Source organism: Pinus tabuliformis, chromosome J (assembly GCF_031772625.1).
Source record: "Pinus tabuliformis cultivar Carrire ecotype Pingquan chromosome J, CPIR1, whole genome shotgun sequence".
NCBI lineage: Eukaryota > Viridiplantae > Streptophyta > Pinopsida > Pinales > Pinaceae > Pinus > Pinus tabuliformis.
The window spans coordinates 1,275,902,148-1,275,922,822 of NC_142295.1; the positions used below are offsets into that span (position 1 = coordinate 1,275,902,148).

The 20,675-nt window shown below is 38.4% G+C and overlaps 1 protein-coding gene across 1 annotated transcript in view; it reads right to left on the minus strand.

Annotated features, from left to right (window-relative positions):
• Nucleotides 1–20,675, minus strand: part of LOC149231893 (spatacsin carboxy-terminus protein) — a 141,084-nt gene that overhangs the window by 111,281 nt on the left and 9,128 nt on the right. Inside the window, 1 exon segment of the mRNA XM_089381779.1 lies at nt 16,178–16,351. Coding sequence (XP_089237905.1) covers nt 16,178–16,351 — 174 coding nt within the window.

Here is a 20,675-nt window from a genome sequence, read left to right on the forward strand (position 1 = left end):
TGAAGTGAGAAAAGCATCAAATCACTCACTTGTCATGACGGGGATAGAAGAAGAAAGGCTTCTCAAGCTGCAAGGTACCTTTGCTCATGCACAAAATTTCTCATACAATTCTCATTATGATGAAGATACATTTCCATCAAGTTTATTATGGCATGCTAGATTTGGACACTTGAACTATGACAGCCTCCGCTTGTTGAAGAAAAATAGTGTTACCGGTTTGCCTACAATTCCTAGGAAACTTAAGCAATGTGATGCTTGCATTCCAGGAAAGCATAGAAAACAGTGTCTTCATGATTCACATTCTAGAGCACATAAAAAACTTAAACTCATTCATTCAAATTTATGTAGCCCAATGCCTGTTCCTTCTACAAATGGAAATAAATATATGATGACATGTATTGATGACTACACCAAAATGTGTTGGGTTTATTTATTGAAGAACAAATCTGATGCTTTTCAAACATTCAAAAACTTTCATACATGGATTGAAAATGATGCACAATCTCATATTGGCTCTATTCACACTAATAATGGAAAAGAATGCACTTCAAATGAATTTGAAAACTATCTTCGCCAACATCCTATCAAACATCAAACAATTGTGCCTTAGAATCCCCAACAAAACGGAGTAGCTGAAAGAATGAATAGGACAATCTTAAATGTGGTGCGCTCCATGATGTTTTTCAAGAATGTAAAATTGATGTTTTGGGCTGATGCAGTTCTATGTGTTGTATATGTAAAGAATAGATGTCCATCTAATGCTATTAGAAAAACGACTCCTTATGAAATGTGGTATGGGCACATTCCTTCGGTAAATCATCTCAAGGTCTTTGGTTCCCCATGTTATGCCTAGATACCAAAGGTACATAGAAACAAACTTGGTGCAAGGAGTCGTAAGTGTATCTTCTTGGGGTATTCAAACACCTCCAAAGCATACCGCCTCTCTGATGAAGTTAATAATGTTGTATCTAGAGATGTAATCTTTCTTGAATCTTCCAAAGCTGACAATGTTGTTGAGAAGCAACTCAATCGCTTGGATAGATTCGCAAATAAAAAATCATTTCAAGAATTTGATAATCAGATTCCACATCTTGAATGGGGGATTCCTATACTGGATCAATCTATGGAATCTTCTTCTAAAGCACTCTCTCCCCCGCATGAAACTCCAACCACTGATGATACTTTGAGTGATGTGATTGAAAAAATTGGGAGACTCAATCTTGATTCAGTCCCAACTCAATCAGTTGAGTAGCCTGGACCATCTCAGAAAGGTCCCCCAAAGTGGCTGACAAAGACACTTGAAAGTGTTCATCTTGATGAGGTTGGAAAGACAGGAATAAGAAATTCAACCAGGCAAAATGGAGGTGATGTAGATGACTCTGATTCACCTGTTGATATGGATGTTTCTTATGATTGTGAATTGAATTTGTCTACAGATTTTGAACCAACTTCCTTCAAAGAAGTCGCTTCTCATGATGAATGGAAAGAAGCGATGCAAAAGGAGTATGATGCCTTGATAAAGAATAGCACTTGAAAGCTGGTTGATCCTCCATTGGGAACCAAACCAATTCGCTGCAAGTGAGTCTACAAGAACAAGTATAAAGTTGATGGCTCACTTGACAAGCACAAAGCCAGGCTTGTGGAAAAAGGTTTTGCACAGAAGGAAGGGGTCGATTATGAGGAGACTTTCCCCCACAGCAAAATGGGCTACCATTCAGACACTCTTTGCCCTAGCAGCTCAAAACGGTTGGAAAGTCCATCAAATCGATATAAAAATTGCGTTCTTGAATGGAGATCTAAAAGAGAATGTTTTTATGCCCCAACCTGAAGGATTTGTTGTGAAAGGACATGAACATAAAGTATGAAAACTTGTGAAATCCTTGTATGGCCTAGTATGAAAAATTCACTGAGCATCTTCTAAGACTCAATTTCAAACATTATAATCTTGATGATGCAACTTTGTTTGTCAAGAAAGTTGGCAAAACAGTTGTATATCTTGTGGTATATGTAGATGATCTTTTGATGACATGGAACAATGAGAGCCACATTGCATCCATAAAGAAGGAATTGAGGAAAGGTTTTGAAATGACTGATTTGGGCTATGTTCATTACTATCTTGGTATTGAAGTAACTCAACATTCGAAGTCTATATTCCTTTCTCAAAAGAAGTACATTGGAGATCTATTGAACAGGTTTGGCATGGTTGAATGAAATCCTCTAACTACTCCAATGGAACAAAACTTAAAGCTCACATCCATTGAAGGAAAAGAATTTGAGGATGCAACAAAGTATACACAGCTTATAGGAAGTCTCAACTACCTGACTACTACCAAACCAAACATTTTGTTTGTTGTTGGAATCCTCTCCAGGTTTATGCAAAAGCCTTGTGAGGGACATTGGTTTGCTGCAAAAAGAGTTCTAAAGTACTTGAAGGAACTCAAGACTTTGGACTCAAGTATACACAAGTGGGCGACTTCAACTTGATTGGATACTCTGATTCAGACTTCGATGGAGACAAAGAAACTGGGGTATCTACTTCTGGTTATGCTATGAGTCTTGGATTAGGAGTTGTCTCCTGGAGATCACGCAAACAATCAGTTCCAGCAAATTCCGCAACAGAGGCAGAATACGTGGCCGCAGCTAAGCTAAGGCAACAAAAGAAATTGTGTGGCTCAGGAAAATCTTGGAAGATTTGTAGGTTAAACAAGTACATTCGACTCCACTCATGATTGACAACACCTCTGCAATAAAGTTGGCCAAGAACCCAAAGTTCCATGATCGAACAAAGCGCATCAATACAAAATACCATCTAATTCGACATCATGTTGAGGCCGAGACAATCCATCTACGCCATTGGTCCACTAATGAGCAGATTGAAAACATCTTCCCCAAAGCACTTGGAAGGGAAAAGCTTGAAAGATTCAGAATGATGCTTGGACTCACCAACATCCCTTCAGATTAGGGGGGGAATGTTGACACCTAATCATGTTGAATTTTCTAAGTCTATCCGTTAGAAAAGTAATCTGTATTCAACTGGTTTATTTCTTCTACTTGTAAATTCTGAACAAGTTATTTAAAACATTTAAATAGCGAAATAAACACAATACAGTGACAACATCAACAGATCATCAGCTGAAAGAAAACAACAACACAAGTGACACCGTTATTTTTGGACAAATGTCCCCAGAAAAACCCAATGGGGGAAAACCGGTGCAGCTATTCTGAGGGTTTATTATTATGCAGTGTTTCCTTCAGTACAACTAGGTTCCTAACCGGCTCACCCGACAAAGAAAAATACACGGCAACAATACCTCTTTATTCAGAAACAGGTATTCAGAAAACCTGTCCCACGAAACCCTCTCTAGCCACTTTGAAGCTCAGCGTTGGCCCTTCTGGCTTCTGCGTCAGCCTCCTACTGCACTGCGTCAGCCCTCTGAGGCACTGCATAGCCTCTGGGACCCTCTGCGTCACTCCCTCTGCCTTGTACGTGGATGACGCAGTCCCTCTGGGCTCTACGTTGTCTCTGTTGGGCTCTGTGTGGCCTGCTCTAGCTGCTCCTCTTGCTCTCTGCTTCTGCATTGGTCTCTTGGCACTATCCCTGCCCAGTACTCGCTGCTGATCACTGATTCGCTTTTGCTTAGCAACCCCGCTCTGGAAAAATGAATGACTAATCACTCTAGTGTATTCTCCAACTGACCCTCAAGCCTCCTCTTATAATTTTCTCGTTGGTCCTTCAACAACCGAGATTAAATCTATAATCAACGACTAAGATTAGATTTGGCTTGATCCATGACTTTTGGAACCTTCTAACCCAGTTTTATATTAATACCCATTAATATTTTATTTTTCCTAAGTTTAGACTTAGGAACTCCATTAAAAATATTGATTATTTTAATATCTCCCAAACCTGGGTACAATCTGTCCAAACCATTTCTAGGTCTTGAAGATCTCATGTGCTTTAGCCTCTCCACCAATTTTCATGGCTAGAGCACATCTGATGCTACCCCAAATCAAAAAATCATGGGAATTGGGTGACCAGTTGTAAATAGTGTAAATAATAAATAATGGAAAAGGAAGAGTCATTGAGAGATGAAACCCAAGAGTCACTCCCTCGTGTATATAACTATGAGCAATCTAAATGAATAAACAGATTTCATTGGAGGAGTTACCTCCTGGCCTGACACTTCCAGCGTTTATTTCTTCCGCAATTTTATTTATATAGGTTGAAATGTGATTGATTCAGTATTTGTTGTAGCAAACAATAAATAAATTGTTAAAAATTAATTTAACAATTAGGAGAATTATTTCCAGTTGTTGCAATAGGATTCGGGTTTTGAATTTTCACATGGTATCAGAGCGCAGATGATCAGCCAGAGAGCTTAGTAGCAAAGGAAGAGGGAGTTTCGTTGTTCATTGAGGGGCAACAGATCGAAACCCCAGAGGCAGCGCAGTCACCTTGGCCAAGAGGTCGAATTTCTTAAGGAGAATCGATTTTTCTGTGAGGGACAGAAAAATTCGATCTCTCTAGATCGAGGGGTTCGAAGGGTCCCAGTCAAGGACGGGGGGAGCAGTGAAAGAAGAATAAGGACTTTTCGAAGGTCAAGTGCTTCAAATGTGGTGAGCTCAGTCACTACACTACCTAGTGTCATCTCAGGAAGAAGGATAAGGAGGAGAAGCAGGATCAACCACCAACATCAGCAAAGATCAATAAACTTTCCTCCGAACTAGAGGAAGACTTCGCCATGTTTGTTGAAATACCGCCAGGAGTGAGGTGGGGAGATTTGGTTTTGTAGCCCCAGAGTGCTACAGTTGGGCAAGATTCTTGAGGAGCTCCACCTCTTGAATCAATACCTTGCTACAGGGGCCCACAGTATTTCAGTAGCAGGATGGATCAATGGCAGTAGATGTAGTCAGATGCCAGAGTAACAGATGTAGAGACTAGTTGCAGTCAGATGATGGGGAGCACAGTGCAGATGGCATACTGCAGAGTCAATAGCAACACACATGCCTCAGTGACAACGCAGATACTAGCAGCAGTCAGAGACTCTAGAGACAGATGCATTATACTGATCACAATTGATTTAGTTAAGATGCTTTTCAGTTGCAGATGTTGCAGTTCCAATAGCAATAGATGAAGAGGGAGTTGCAGTGTTGGCAGCAGTTCAGCAGAGTCAGTAGCAGCACAAATGCAGCAGATATCAGAGTTGCGCAGTAGTTGGTAGGCAGCAGCAGCCAGACATCAACAACGTAACAGAGATGATGCAGAGACGGGGTGTTGCTACAGGAAGCAGCAACACTAGAACATATTCCTCATTAAGAGGGAGTGTTAGTTTTTGTAGCATCGGATGTGTTCTAGCCATGAAATTTTGTAGAAAGGCTAGAATACATGAGATCTCCAAAACCTAGAAATTGTTTCTATAAATTCAACCTAGAAATGACTTAATTAGATTATTAGTTAGTTTTTAAATATTTCCTAATATGACTAATATGACTAATTAATCAAAATTAATTAAGTTATGGTGTGAATGTTCTAGAAACTCACACGGATCAACTTCAAGTTAATCTTAGCCATTGATTAAGATTTAATCTTGGTCATTGAAATCTCAATAGAGGATTATAAGAAGTCGTCAATGGGGTTTGGAGGAATCACTTGAGCAGTTCGATTTCATGAGCAGATCGATTTCCTAAGTAGCATCATTCAGTTGTCGGAGAGAGAGCCAGCAAAATCTAAGCAGTGAGAGAGGGGCAGAGACAGTGACGCCGGAGGAAGGATTCCAGTTCCAGTGAGTTCATTTGCAAAGAGGCAGAGGAGCCACAGTGAGGCTGACGCAGAGCTGCATAGTAGCATCTAGAGGCAAAGTTGATTTGTTGATGAAGATTGACATTTTTAGTTCCAGAGGTCGGGAAGGAGTCCCTAGAGTGCCAGAGAAGCGTCTTTCTGGTCAGTAAAAGGCAAAACGACTTCATCAAAATCCAGCAGAAAGCAAGTCATCCAGCCAACTACACAGAGCAGTGCAGAGGCTGACGTAGTGCCTCAGAAGGCCAAAATCCTGAAGTGGAGTGGTGCCGGGAAATTCCTGTGGGTCGAGGAAAATTCCTCTCCAAATTTTTGCCAATTTTCTCTGTAGGATTGCCAGTTTCAACATCCAATTGTACTCAAATTATTTCACTGGAACATAATAATAAAACACTCAGTTGTTGCATTGTTTTCCCCAAGTTGGGTTTTTCCAGGGACATTGGTCCAAAAATAACTGTCATTTTATGTGTGCGCTAGTATTTCTTCCAACTATTATTTCTTCCACAGTTTTATTTGTGTAGGTTGCAGTGTGATTGATTCAGTATTTGCGGTAGTAAACAGTGAATAAATTGTTAAAAAGTAATTTAACAATTAGGAGAATTATTTCCAATTGTTGCAATAGGATTCGGGTTTCCGAATTTTCACAGGGAGGAGACCTGGTATATTATGGAGTCACCAATGAAGGATAAATCAATAAGTGGATATGGAGTGACCCAAATAATCCCTTTCCAGAAGAGTTTGAAGGATAGAGCTTGCTTGCTTTCTCAGCAAGATACAATGTCTTCTGGGGGAAGGATGGGAGGATTTGAGGGTTAGGTTTAGGGAATATGACTTGTGAAAGAGTTTCCCAAACCCTAAAATCCTTATTGAAATTTGTATCCCGAATGGTTCTTGAAGAATCTTTTCAAAGGAATGAGACCACGCGAGACCATGTGGACCCAACCTAAGTTAGGAGGTAAGAGTTTAGCAACCAATGATGTTTTTAAGCCAGACAAGGAGGAGGAAAGGAACAAAGAAAGAATATTCACTTAAAGGTGTTGAATTGATCCTATGAGGCACTAGCCTTGGGGATACTAGGGCAAAGTTTGATCTCGAAGCTAGGGCTTGGCTTTTCTCACAACTCCACCGTTGGAATGGCTTCAAAATTGGAGGAGGCCTTGAAGAGACACCAACGCAGGAGAGGCTAGGAGATCGAACTTTTTGGAGGGCTACTTTGTCGGGAAAATGATGCCCTAGGTGACCCAACTTGGCTAGACCTAGGAAAAGGTGAAAAAGAGTTGATTTTAGGTGACCACCTCTTGGTAGATCAATGCCTTAGTCTTGGGAGAATGGAGTCTATGATAAATATGAATGAGGGCCTTTGGTTCTTAGTCAAGGAGGCCTCAAGATTACTTTGCTAGCCTTCTAGGTCAAAGAGAAGCAGTCTAGCAACTTTTATACTTCGATGTGAAAAAAGTGATGGCTTATCAAGATGAATTTGTTGATAGAATTACCCCTAGGAAATTTCATTCAAATTACATGGCCCATACATTCAGAGATGCTATATAAAGACAAATTTTCACAATTTAAGCAGTAATTGCATGCAGCAATTAGCCCTAAAAATAGTGAAAATCCCAATCCATTGTATATGATAAAGTAAAACAAGAATATCATTAAAAGCATGTACTTACATATAATAGAACATATCCAACCATCCACAATTTGACAATAGAGAAGCTCCAAGATAAGATAAACCAAATCCACACATCAAAATTCATCCATAAAACTCCAATCCATCCTCCAAGAAAAAGTGTGAAATTCTCCAAAGAGAGAAGAGATCCAATCCAAGTGATGATACAAAATGCATTCATGTCTCTCCTATTTATACACTCATTAGGAGTTTGAATTACCTAATTTGTGCTTACATTAGCCCATCAACTAAAATAATGTGCAAATAACTATTTATTGGTAACAAGCCCACCAAACTAGCTCATAAACAAAATAATAAGCCTCCCAAGAGGTTGAATAATCAATAATGCATGTCATTGGGCTCTCTAGGAGGCCTGATGAAGTCCATAAGTGCCAAAATGATCAATTGGACTTCTAAAAGCAATGGACAAGGAGTTGGCCCCTTGTTCTCCACACAGTAAACATGTGGTGCTCTCAATGACTATGAGTGCACACAGTGACCTCATGGGTCTCCAAGTAAGCTGAAAATGCTTGTAGACCATCTGTAAGGGCTCAGATGATGGTGTAAGTGATTCCATATCAGCATACAAGTCCTGGTTCATCTGCCAAGTGCATGGTACAACTGTGGGGCCGGTTGGGCAAAGGTGAACCAAATGCATCTTCCTCATCCAATAGGTGAATCACGAGCAATATCTGAACATCTCCAGGGATCCATGGAGTATTGTCTACTATTGTGGAGGCCCATGGCTCCCAACACACACCATACACGTGCTAATGTAGCCCTCTAGAGGATTAAGACCCCGTATAGGAAGACCAAACCCAAGATGGAGACCACCTGCAATCTTGCATAAGATCCAATGCATCCCCTAGCCTTCCAGTACAACAGGTCATCAAGGAAATCAAGTAAAAGAGCTTACAAACCATGGACAACAGGTGGGAACTTCGTAATGGCATGCCCTTCCATAATGGGCTTTGGCATGTGTTAATGTCTCCAAGCTCCAAATGGGTTAACCAAATATCCCATTAGGTGGTTCCTATTTCTAAAGGGGATAATATGTGCAAAGTACATCCTTTAAAAGGTGGCGGCATGTGATAAAGAGATGAATGGAGTAGGAATGAAAAGGGGCATCCCTGGGCCACATGTTGGGGTATAAGGGTAGCTAGTAAATGAGAATCCACACTTGGGTATATAATGTATAAGAGGGAGCAATCGTGGTACATGAGATGCCCCGGCCTTGATTTTTCCACCCTTCTTTATATGTATTTTTCCTTTTTATGATTATTCTTTAATTAATTGCTCGAGGCTCAAGGGGTAAGAGCATGATGTGTGAGATATGGCAGTAAGAGCTTAAGTTAGGGAGGTTCATTGCCCACCAAGGGTTGGGACAATCATGGGTTCCTAAATGATAAAGGAGGCTCATCTAGGACCTGTAAGAACTAGGGTGATGGCCATAATGATGGGGTAGAGCTCATGTATTGGCTTTTTCCCACATGCCAAATGTGTTTGTCTCGGCAATCTTTTGCATTTGTGGTACATTTCCCTGTTGAATGTGGCCAATTATGCTTTTACTTTCTTTTGAGTTGCATCAACCTTCGGGGCATTATTCCAAGGTTGACCCAAGGTGTGGGCAAGGGAAGGTGAAATCCAACCCTATGTGGACCCAAGTGGGAGAAATGATGGATAGGGTTATAATGAGTGGAAAGGGGGTAATATATGTGGATGAGGGAGCGGAACCACGCAACCAAAATCAGGGTTTCCCATGAAGTACCATCCCTAAAGCCAAAGGGTCAGTAAAAGAGATCCCACGGGACTAGAATTCAAGGTTAACATCCAAAAAGGGGTCTAGGGGGCAAGAGCACAAACCTAGCCCATTCTTTCCGTCGATTCCCCCCATTAATCAATGCACAGAAGTGTCCATGATAAGCAAACTACAATACTCAATTACCAAATGACAAGGCATACCTTTAGGTTTGGGAGGCCCACCTTCAAACATACGATCATTGCAGATGGGTAAGGGACCACATGGTTTGCTCAGGTGGCGGAAAAATGGCACAACGAGCTAGTTGGTGGCTACAAGGGGCTACTGGTTGTCAGCTAAAGACCATCTTGGAGAGATATTTTCTCCTAGGGATATCACCCACAAAATGGCGGGTAAAAGGACCGAGACATTTTTGGGAAAAAAACTACTTATACCACACAACACAAAATCTGTGTAAGGAGATCAAAATATGCATGAGAGAAGAAAAGAGTGTATAATTAAGCTTTTCTTAAAGACACTATTGGTTGATGAAATCAAAATAAGCAGCAGAATCAAACTTCTTTGCATGCCAAGTCAATATAATTCTTTTATCTAGCAATTGAAGACATGCCTCTTCCCACAAAGATTCAAGAAAGGAAGAGATAGAGCTAAGATGTGAATTATTAGAAAATAAATATTTTGACATTTACAATGTTTCGAACATAAGATGTCACCATGATGTAATCTCCAGAGTTATGATCAAAGATAAAATGCACCTGGGATTTGCATGCTAGGAACTAGAGGAAGGACAAAGGAAGATAGAATATACTTGATACGGGACACTGACACCTCCAAGGTTGTCGTTCATTTTGGACCTTGGTGCCAAGAAGACTCTAGCTAATTTGCAAAGGTATGTTTATTGCCCCAATATGAAAGAAGATACTACTACATTTATCACTGGTTGCATTTTATGTTGTACCAACAAGACTTGATCCGAAATGGATATTAAATTAAGGAGAAAAGGTATTACAAACTCATGTGCAGGAATTCCTATATTATTTAGTGCAACAGATCGAAAAGATTGTGAATAATATAGACAATGAACAGTTATAAAACATAATAAAACACCAGTCTTGTGAAAATCGCGATAAAATGAAAAAATCGCGATCTTTTTCCCTATGTTGATAAAATCGCGATAATTAAATGAAAAAATCACCGGATTTTTTTTGCCGATATTTATCGAAAAAATCGCGATTTTATGAAAAACCTGCGATAAAAACAAAAAAAAAATCACGATAAAAACTTAAAAAATCTTCGGAGGTCGCGACAGCATAGTTTTATAACGTTTTTTTGGGTTTTTTCATGCAATTTTTTTGAAAGAAACAAATAATTTTTGAGTGGGGCAGCTTAATGATCAAGTCTAGGCCCTAGTATGGATATGCTATTCATGGTAATTTTAAATTCTTGAAGTAAAAGTGACATTCTCCTTAATCTTCATTTTCATCCCTTTACTTAAATTTTTAACATTACCATGAAATGAATCAGGATGTTTGAGAGTGGTTCCAGCCTCATTGGATTTCATATGGAGAAAGTAGAATTTTAGATTTCATTTAAAATCCAGCAGACTTATCAGTTTTTCAGGATTTCAGGATTGGGAGATTGTAATGTTTCCAGGTGACACCACCTGCCCGAGCTACCCCTGCCACCAGTAGAGGACGTGGTCTACCTCCTATAGCTCCTACTTCTAGTTCTTTAGCTTCTAGAGCACATCAGAGAGGCCCAAACAGAAGTAGACATCAAAGAGGCCTTAACAATGCTGAAAATTCTGTGTAAAAGGTCGAATTGTACACCCGAAGAACTACTAAAAGAAAGTGAAGAGAATCAAGAACACATCTCATCATATTCTACAAAGTCAACAGACTCTCATGAAAAAGTTGAATCCCCAAAAAAATCAGCAATACCCCACCAAGAAGTGAGTAACACAGCCTTTACAAACAAGCAACTCTCGTATAATTTTACCAATCAACACCCTTTTTCCGCTCAACCATTAGCAACATACCAGCGAAGGGCAAAAGTCGAGATGCCTAAATTCGATGGAAATGAAAAAACAATGTTGCATGGATATATAAAGCAAAGAATACTTTGAGATATATGGCATCAATGACGATGACGAAAAGTTCAGGGATGCATCCATGAAAATGGAAGGAGAAGCATATAACTGGTATATGTGGTGGAAAAAAACAACACACGCCATTAGCTGGAGAAAATTTAAAGATGCCTTTTTTAAAAGATTCCAAGGTGTAAGAGAAGAAGAGTTCTTTTCAAAACTCATCAAGTTGCGCCAAAAAGGAAGTGTGGACGAATACACTCAAGAATGGGAGACCTTATTAACACGAGTACCTGGGTTATCAGAATCTCGTTTGATTCAAGCATACGTCTCAGGACTCAAAACCCATTTACAAGTAGAACTTGAGATGCATGACATTTCATCAATAGAAGTAGCAAGACGAAAAGCAAAGAAAGCCGAAAAGAAATTCGAACAAATATTTTGGTCAAAGTCCGAAAAAACATATTCAAGACGAAGAACACCTTAGTATGCAGACGCAAAAAATACAAGATATGTTCCACCACATCGACGTGAAGATGAAAAATCTAATGTGGAAACGCAAAGGATAAAAGAGGGTAAATGCAAGCGCTGTGGTGAGAAGTGGGACCCCAAGCATAGGTGTGCTAAAGGAAAAGAACCAAAGAACCTATATAATTGTGAAGCAACCAATGATTCAAACAGTGAAGATTCTGACATAGAAGAAACAGAAGATGCCCCAGAATTCTCACCAGAATTAGATGACGAAAGTATTCCGCAAGTGTCATTATCAGCCATGACAGGTATATCACAACCTCAGACCTTAAAGTTAAAAGGACACATAAAGAAGAACAACGTAGTGGTTCTCATCGACTCTGGTAGCACACACAATTTTTTAGATGCAACCATGGCAAAGAGACTCAATATTTTTTCATTTCCCTTACCAAACATGAAGGTGATGGTAGCTGACGGTAAGAAGATTGAAAATGTGGGGAAATGCCATAAGGTTAAATTGCAGATTCAAGACTTCAGTTTAGAGTCTTCGTTTTTCACAGTATCATTAGGAGGAGTAGATGTAGTCTTAGGTATCCAGTGGTTACGAACTTTAGGTACTTATGCCGCCAGCCACCAAGTACAATTTATAAAATTCAAATGGGGAGGTCAAAAGTACAAATTACGCGGATTCCAAACACCAAAAAATCAAATTGTATCATCATCACAGATGATGAAGATGATTCGAAAGGGAGCACCCGCTTATGTAGTACAATGTCATCAGTTAGAAATGTTATCTGCAAATATGACCAATGAAGAGTCACCAGAGATACAAGATCTAATTAGGAAACATGAAAAAGTATTTCAAGACCTACCTATGAAGATGCCGCCTAATAGGGAAATTGAGCATACAATAGAAGTCAAGGAAGGATCAGACCCAGTCAACATCAAGTCATACCGATATCCACATCACCAAAAAACAGAAATCGAGAGATTAATCCAAGACCTCTTAAAGTGTGGAATCATCTCGAAAAGTAAAAGTCCTTACATTGCTCCAGTGGTGTTGGTAAGGAAGAAAGATGGGTCATTCAGGCTATGTATTGACTATAGGGGATTAAACAAAATAACAATTAAAACAAGTTCCCAATCCCCTTTATCGACGAAATGTTGGATGAGTTACATGGCGCAAGGTATTTCTCAAAATTGGACTTAAGATCGGGCCACTATCAAATTAGAATCAGATTAGAGGACATACCAAAAACGGCATTCTGAACACACGAAGGTCACTATGAGTTTAAAGTAATGTCGTTTGGATTAACCAATGCACCAGCAACGTTTCAAGCAACTATGAACGAATTATTTCGCCCACATCTTAGAAAGTTTGTATTAGTATTTTTTGACGATATTCTAATTTACAGTAAAACTTGGAAGGAGTATTTGCAACATTTGGACAAAGTTCTTACACTACTTAAAGAACACCAACTTTACACAAAAAAATCCAAATGCACCTTCGGAAAGGAAATTATGTCTAATGCTCCCGTATTAGCAACACCAGATTTTTCTAAACCATTTATCATTGAGTGTGATGCTTCTGGATTCGGTATAGGTGCAGTATTAATGCAACAAGGACATCCAACAGCTTTTGAAAGTAGGAAGCTCAACAAAAGAGAACACCTCAAATCCACATACAACAAAGAAATGCTCGCTATTATGCGCGCACTAGCTAAGTGGAGGCAATATCTTTTGGGAAGTAAGTTTTCTATTCAAATAGACCATAACAGTCTCCAGCATCTCCTTCAACAAAAAACACTTTCCAAAGAACAACAAAAATGGATTGAAAAAATTGTCGCTTTTGACTTGGAAATACTACATAAAAGAGGTAAAGAGAATGTAGTAGCAGATGCCTTATCTAGGAAAGATGAAGAACCAACACTACTTGCAATTTCGGTTGTTGTCCCTGAGTGGCTTAACAAAATTCAAAGTGAGTATACCAAGGATCTAGAAACAACAACAATAATCAATAACCTCCCCAACAACTCAAAATTTGAGTGGAAGAATGATATCCTATGGTATAAAGGAAGAATCTATCTAAATACAAATTCCAAGTTTAAGTTTAAGATACTCAAGGAATTACATGACTCACCGTCAGCTGGACATGTAGGATTCTTTAAGACTTACTACAATGCACATCAATCCTTCTTTTGGAAATGAATGAATCGTGATATTCAGAAGTATGTAGCAAAATGTGACACATGTCAAAGGAATAAAAGTGAAAATATTATGTCACCAGGATTACTTCACTCGTTAAACATTCCAAATCAGAAATGGGAAGAAATCTCGATGGACTTTATCTAAGGATTACCAGTGTCTGAAGGCAAGGACAAGATTTTCATATTATTCGACAGACTCACTAAATATGCTATTTTATGGCAATAAAGAAGTCATACTCAGCAAAAGAAATCGCTGAAATATTTTGCAAAAATATATATAAGTTACACGGTTTTCCGAAATTCATTGAGAGTGATAGAGATGCCAAGTTCAAAGGTAATTTCTAGAAGGAATTGTTCAGCCATATAGGAACCTACCTAAATGAGTTCCACTTATCACCCTCAAACAGATGGCCAAACAGAGGTTGTCAATAAATGTTTGGAGGCCTACTTACGTTAATACGCTACAGAAAAACAAAATAAGTGGGCTCAATGGTTACATCTTGCTGAGTGGTGGTATAATTCCACTTATCATACATCAGCAAAAATGATGCCATTTCAAGCTCTATATGGGTATGAACCCCCGAAATGGAAAGATCTAGCTATTGTCCAGACAAATCTACCTGCTGTTAAAGATCAACTAGAAGAAATCCAAAAAATCGTCCAAATATTAAAAGAAAACCTGAATAATGCAAGGAATCGTATGACGCAACAAGCAGACCGTAACAGAACCGAAAGGGAGTTTGAAGTTGGAGAATGGGTATTTGTTAAGCTCCAACCATATAAACAATTATCCTTAAAACAGAAAGGAAAAGACAAACTGGACCAAAGTTTTATGGACCTTATCAGATCAACAAAAAGATTAGCCAAGTTGCATATGGTTTAAGCCTTCCAGAGACAAGTCGTGTTCACAACGTCTTCCATGTATCTTGCCTTAAAAGGGCACTAGGTAACAATCAAACAACACAAACAACGCTTCCATCCCTAGATGATGAGGGAAGAGTCATTTTAGAACCAGAAAGTATTTTGTCTACTACAGAAAGAAAGCTTTGATATCGTACTATCAAGGAATATCTGATCAAGTGGAAGGACTTACCTGAAGAACAAGCTTCTTGGGAGAATGAAGCATTTTGTCAACAACATCCGTTGTTACGTATGATTTGAGGACAAAGCATTCTTTCGAGAGGAAAGCAATGTTATATAAAAATTAGTTAGATGAGGTTTATTATTTAATTTTCAGTTAAATTAGACGAAAGGGCACGATCATAAGATCATGCCCTTTCCCCAAAGGGTGTCCATGGCAGTATATAAGCCAGGAACCCCATTTGTAATCATCATCATCTGTAATTCATCTTTTAATAAAATATTTATACATATATTACTGTTTTTCAAGAATTTTCCGCATTACAAAAAGCTAGCAGCTAATTGCTCAAAGACCAGACACAAACTTTATAAATATAATGAGGCCAGAAGAGGCTAGCCAATAGATCTTAAATTTATGGTTGTCGCGAGCAGTCCAAAGTAAATGTTAACTTGCCCGTTGTTGTGAGCAGTCCAAGACTCCAAAGTGGGAAGAATTGTCATGGTGATGAAACAGTAATGTCAATGTACTCACTAAGGCACAGGATCCCATCTTTTGTAAACATTTAACAAGGCTGACCTACATTCCAGACATCCCAGAGACCTTGTGACCAGGCCAGAAACTTCAACAAGGAACATAAAATCAATTCTGCAGGTTCCTATTAAGCTCTCTCAGTCATACTACTACAAACTGTGAATGACCAAGACTTGAGATGTTAGGAATAAATAAAATAAAATATTTTATCTCCACACAGTGTGAGGAATGCTCTGTCATCTGAAAACCAAGAGTAAACTGTCCAGGATCAACAAATCCAACTATCAGATTGAATCAGAACACTTAAAAGGTCCAACTGCTAACAACACCCAGCTGTATTCATGGGTATGTTCCGAAACCAAAAGCATTTAACGATTAAAATATAAGTGAAGAAAGTGACCTATAAGAAAGAGGGAAAAAGGCAATTATCTTAGGGACAATTTCTTCTTATGACTAGCTTCCATTGTTTTTCATAGGGAATTTTTTGGCTTATCACTAACTTCCATTATTTTTCAATCATGACAATATCCAAAAACAATCAACTCAAAATTACAATTAACTCCAAGTTCAACCTACTTCAAATGATGAAGTATATAACTCCTCTTCAATGTTCTTCTGAAGTGATGCTTCCCATGAAAGAACATCATCCTCATCAGTCCCTATAACATCAGGGCCCAGAGTTGTCCTCCAGCCTGCAATTGCCTCAGCAACTGTCATATTATCCGCTAATGCATGTCCTGCAACTGGACCCTGTAAATGCATATGAATGTAATGCTTTAGACAAAGTAAATTAGCAATAATCTAACAACATATTCAATATCCAGAAACGCAAGCTGCTATAGTTCAATCAGAAATATTTGCATCATTACTCGTGGCTATTAATCATTAAAATTTATATTAGATTAGAATTGGGGAACCCAGCTACAAATTTCTATGGTTAAAACTTGATTCCAATATATGACATGAATTACAGAAGGAGCTCCAGACCAAATATAGATTTGTAACTCCTTCCTTAAATTTGTTTGGAAAATAGAGTATATTCATACAGTCAAACACGTTAAAAGATTCACAATACACAGAGATCAAAGATCAACACACCAGCAATTAAGAGATTAAACCCTCACAGGAAAACAGTCTATGGCATGAATGGCAATTTATGAGTGCGAAGAAAAATAACTTACATAATCATCTCTCACATCAATCAGCAAACAAATGACCCACAGGCCTCCATGCCTCTTAAAAAGAGGTGTTGGACCAAACAGGTGCTAAGCCATGGATAAAGTGCCATTAATATCAAGGATAAGTTGAACAGTCAGATCACTCATTTCCACTACATGATTGTGACCGTCAGATTAATGAAGTACAGAATCACACTAAAAACACACCTCAACCTAAAAGCACATTAGAAAAAGTTGAACTTAAACTAGCTCCTAATGTCAAAATATCCAAACAAATTAATACTCGTGAAAGCATATTCTAAATTAAATATTTACAAAGTGAACATTCTTCAAAATCCAGTTAGAAATTGAATAGAAGAAATTATATAAAAGCAGATCTCCATTCACAAATTTTATAAATATTAAATATACATACACAGATTAGGTAATAGCATTTGAAAAAAATTTAATCCCCCAGCATATATCCATAATCATAATATATGCCACTTATGTACATCAGCACCTTTAAGATGACTAGAAAGGGACAGGAATGGATAGAGATTACTACATGCTTTACAAAAACATACAAATTTTGATTGGACATTCAATATTGCTGAAAAGACCCATTCAAAACAAATGTCCCAAAATCTCAATAGGGAGTCTAGTCCTGGCACCTACCTATGCAATCTCATTATAATTAGTTCCAAAATAGAAATGAACAATAGTTCTTTCAAGAAAGAAGGAAACCTGTGTTTAATTTTTGAACCTGCATTCCAGACTGTGTTAAAATGAGTCCATCATCAGGGTGATCACTCAATTCAACAACTGGAATGAGGACAAACAAGGATCCAAATGATATGCAAATATGAATACAGGCCAAATTATCATGAGAGATCAGAGTTGTAGGAACCATCCCCCCCTCCCCCAGTCAGGAGGCGGATTTGCATCCCAGACAAATTTGTGAGTGATCCTCAGACAGAACAGCATTCCTGGACTTTCAGAACCGTGACGTTCCAAACCACGACTCAGCGAGCCCGAATTGCGGGTCTGCCATGGTTCCGCAGGCCCCAACCGCAGTTCCATGGTTCCGTAAACTGCTTGCACATTTACACACTGCATTTTCTTTTCTTTTCTCTTTCAGAATTTTCAAACCACTATGTGAGGAACCATGCTTCCCGGACACTCCCAAGGTGCTCACTGTCAGCAAGGAGTGTTCATCATTGGATCAAGTGAACAAACTCAAGCATATGCAACTATGGCAAGGAAGAAAGGGAAATTTGGAGAGTTTGATCCTTGAAAGAAGTTTCAAAAGAAAATCGACATGTCTAAGATTCAATGTTATGAATGTAATGCATATGGACATTTCAAACGAAATTGTCCTAAGCTCAAGAAAGATAACAAAAAGAGAAAGAAAAGAAATGAAACCCATGTCACCGAAGAAGTGGAAGAACCTGAAAAGAAGAAGACAAAGGAGGAAGTGAAAGGCCTCTACTATGACTAAGATAACATCGTATACTTCATTCTTTTCTGTTTATAGAAGATAGCAGTCATGATGGAAAGCATCTCAAGTATGATAGGATGCATTATGGATGACATCATCATAGAGGTATAGTAGAAGTTTATATGGTTAAAGCAGCCATCTCACATTATAGAAAGGAAGTAACTCATGGCATCTTCATTAGAAGCATAGAAAGGATAACCGAAGTAACAGTTTGAAGTAAGTCCTCTAGCAAGACAAAAGGATAGATCATCACACCTCATCATTATTAGAAAGAATTATTTGCAAAATGAGGATCAGCAAGATCCTCCATTGGAATCTTTATCAAAAAGTTCACCTCTACTTAGAAGAAGCAAGTGTCTCGCAGAATTCCACCATGTGTGGGATCCACAGTTTAGAAGGATGATGGTATGATGACAAAGATGTGCAGCATGTCAAGTTGGTTGAAGTATTTTCATCTTCAAGCAAGGAAAGGAAGTTGCTAGAAGAAAGTCTAGATGACCACATGAAGGAAGAGGTATGTATATATTTGATAATAGATAGATAAATTCATGTCATCATATGGTTACAGATAGAATGGTTAGAATGCTCTATCTCATGAGCATGAAGAAGAAACTCTTCCATTAGAATGATACATGAAGGCATGTAGACAATGTGCCTTGAACTCTTCTACATATTGACAAGATGAAATCAACATAATATGACCTCATGAAGAATATGAGGTGGTTGGCAACTATGGTTCCTATGATGAAGGAACTATGTATGAAAGATCTTGAGAAAGCAATATGTGAAGAAGGTGAAAGAAGAGTTCATGAAAGATGTATCTATAGTCACATAAGATAAGATAAGTGATCAACATCTGATAACAAGAAGGATTAGCTGACATCTCCATGGAAAAGATATGAAGACCCTGATATGTTGAAGGAGAACCTTGTCAATGTATGTCTTGGAGATAGATTCATACAGTATGCGAAAGGATGTTGATGTTGCAAGAAGTTGATGTCATGATGAAAGGCCATCATAAAGAGGTAATGTTGATTTAATGTTCATTTTTTATTTTTGAGAAAATATTTGGTTGGGTTGAAACAAGGCTACCAAAAGAGGGTTGTAGAACTTCATCTACAACTGTGATTCGATGGAAGATCCTGAAAGAAACAAGACTTAGAAGAGGTAGTTGTATGAAGGATAGCCAGATGTGGACGAGAAGGTCACTTCCCAATGAAGATAAGAATGACATGACTATTGGTTCAACACTATGTTCCGTTAAAGGTAAGTGATGAAGAAGATGGTCGATGCCTTGCATGTTGAGAATCTAGGGCATCATGTATTTCACTTGATTTCTCTTCTATTATGACATTATCTTATGAAGTTTTACTTATTATATCTTCTTTTCAAGTTATTATGTTCTTATCATTAAGACTAATGCCAATCCATGAAGATCACTATGAGAGGGAACACAAGATGTAGGCACATAGCCAAGGCAAAACCACTAGGTAGGGGAAAACCCAGTCAAGAACTCTTCCTTCAGTAGATTCATATCACAGTGAGACAACCAAGACTCTTGACACCTAGACCAAGAACCTTCCATCCATCAAGTCAGTGTCGCATACACCTATTGGTTCATTTCATCATATGATAACCATAAGTAGTTCATCTCGACTTCTATACTTCAGTCCTGTAGTAGTAGCTATCTTAACTTTGTGGTTATATAAATACTTAATCCTAAAACCTCGGTCCTGTATTCATACAAAAGTCTTGTCACACATGATTCCTGTGGCCATACATGAGTCCTCTGTCCAATAGTTATATCAACTATCAAATCTGTAATTTGGAATCTCAGTCCTATAGCTATACCCAGTTTTGTTCTTGTGGCTTCTCCAAGGAATCTCGATCCTCTAATAAATGTAAGTTCTTGTCTTGTAGTTACCTCTTGTAATTACTTCGCTGCCTTATTGTTTTGTGGATAGCCCTTGTAATATTCTCTGTAAATGTTATCTAAACTTTTGTAATAGCATCTTACTTCGGTCCTATGTTAGAGACATATTTCGGTCTTGTAGTAGTTAATGCCTCGGCCCTGCAATTATCTAGAACTCTGACCTTCTATTTCATTATCTTTGTGATCTGCCCGAACTTGATTCTTTTTCTCTCTGTGGAGCCGAGTTTACATGGGTATTTATAGTGGTTTCCAACTGTAAAATGAGCCGACATGAGTTACTTGTGAAGTAGACTTGTAGTAGATTAGTTTGGAAGCCAGCTTGCAAGGTGACTTGATGGAGGAGGCTTTTGACATGACAAAATAGATTTGACTTTGACTTGAACAAAAAACTAAAAGCCTACAATGGAGGCTTGACCTATGACCATTGACCCAAGCATGAAATCCATACATTAATAAGTCAATTTAATAATACTATAAATTTCT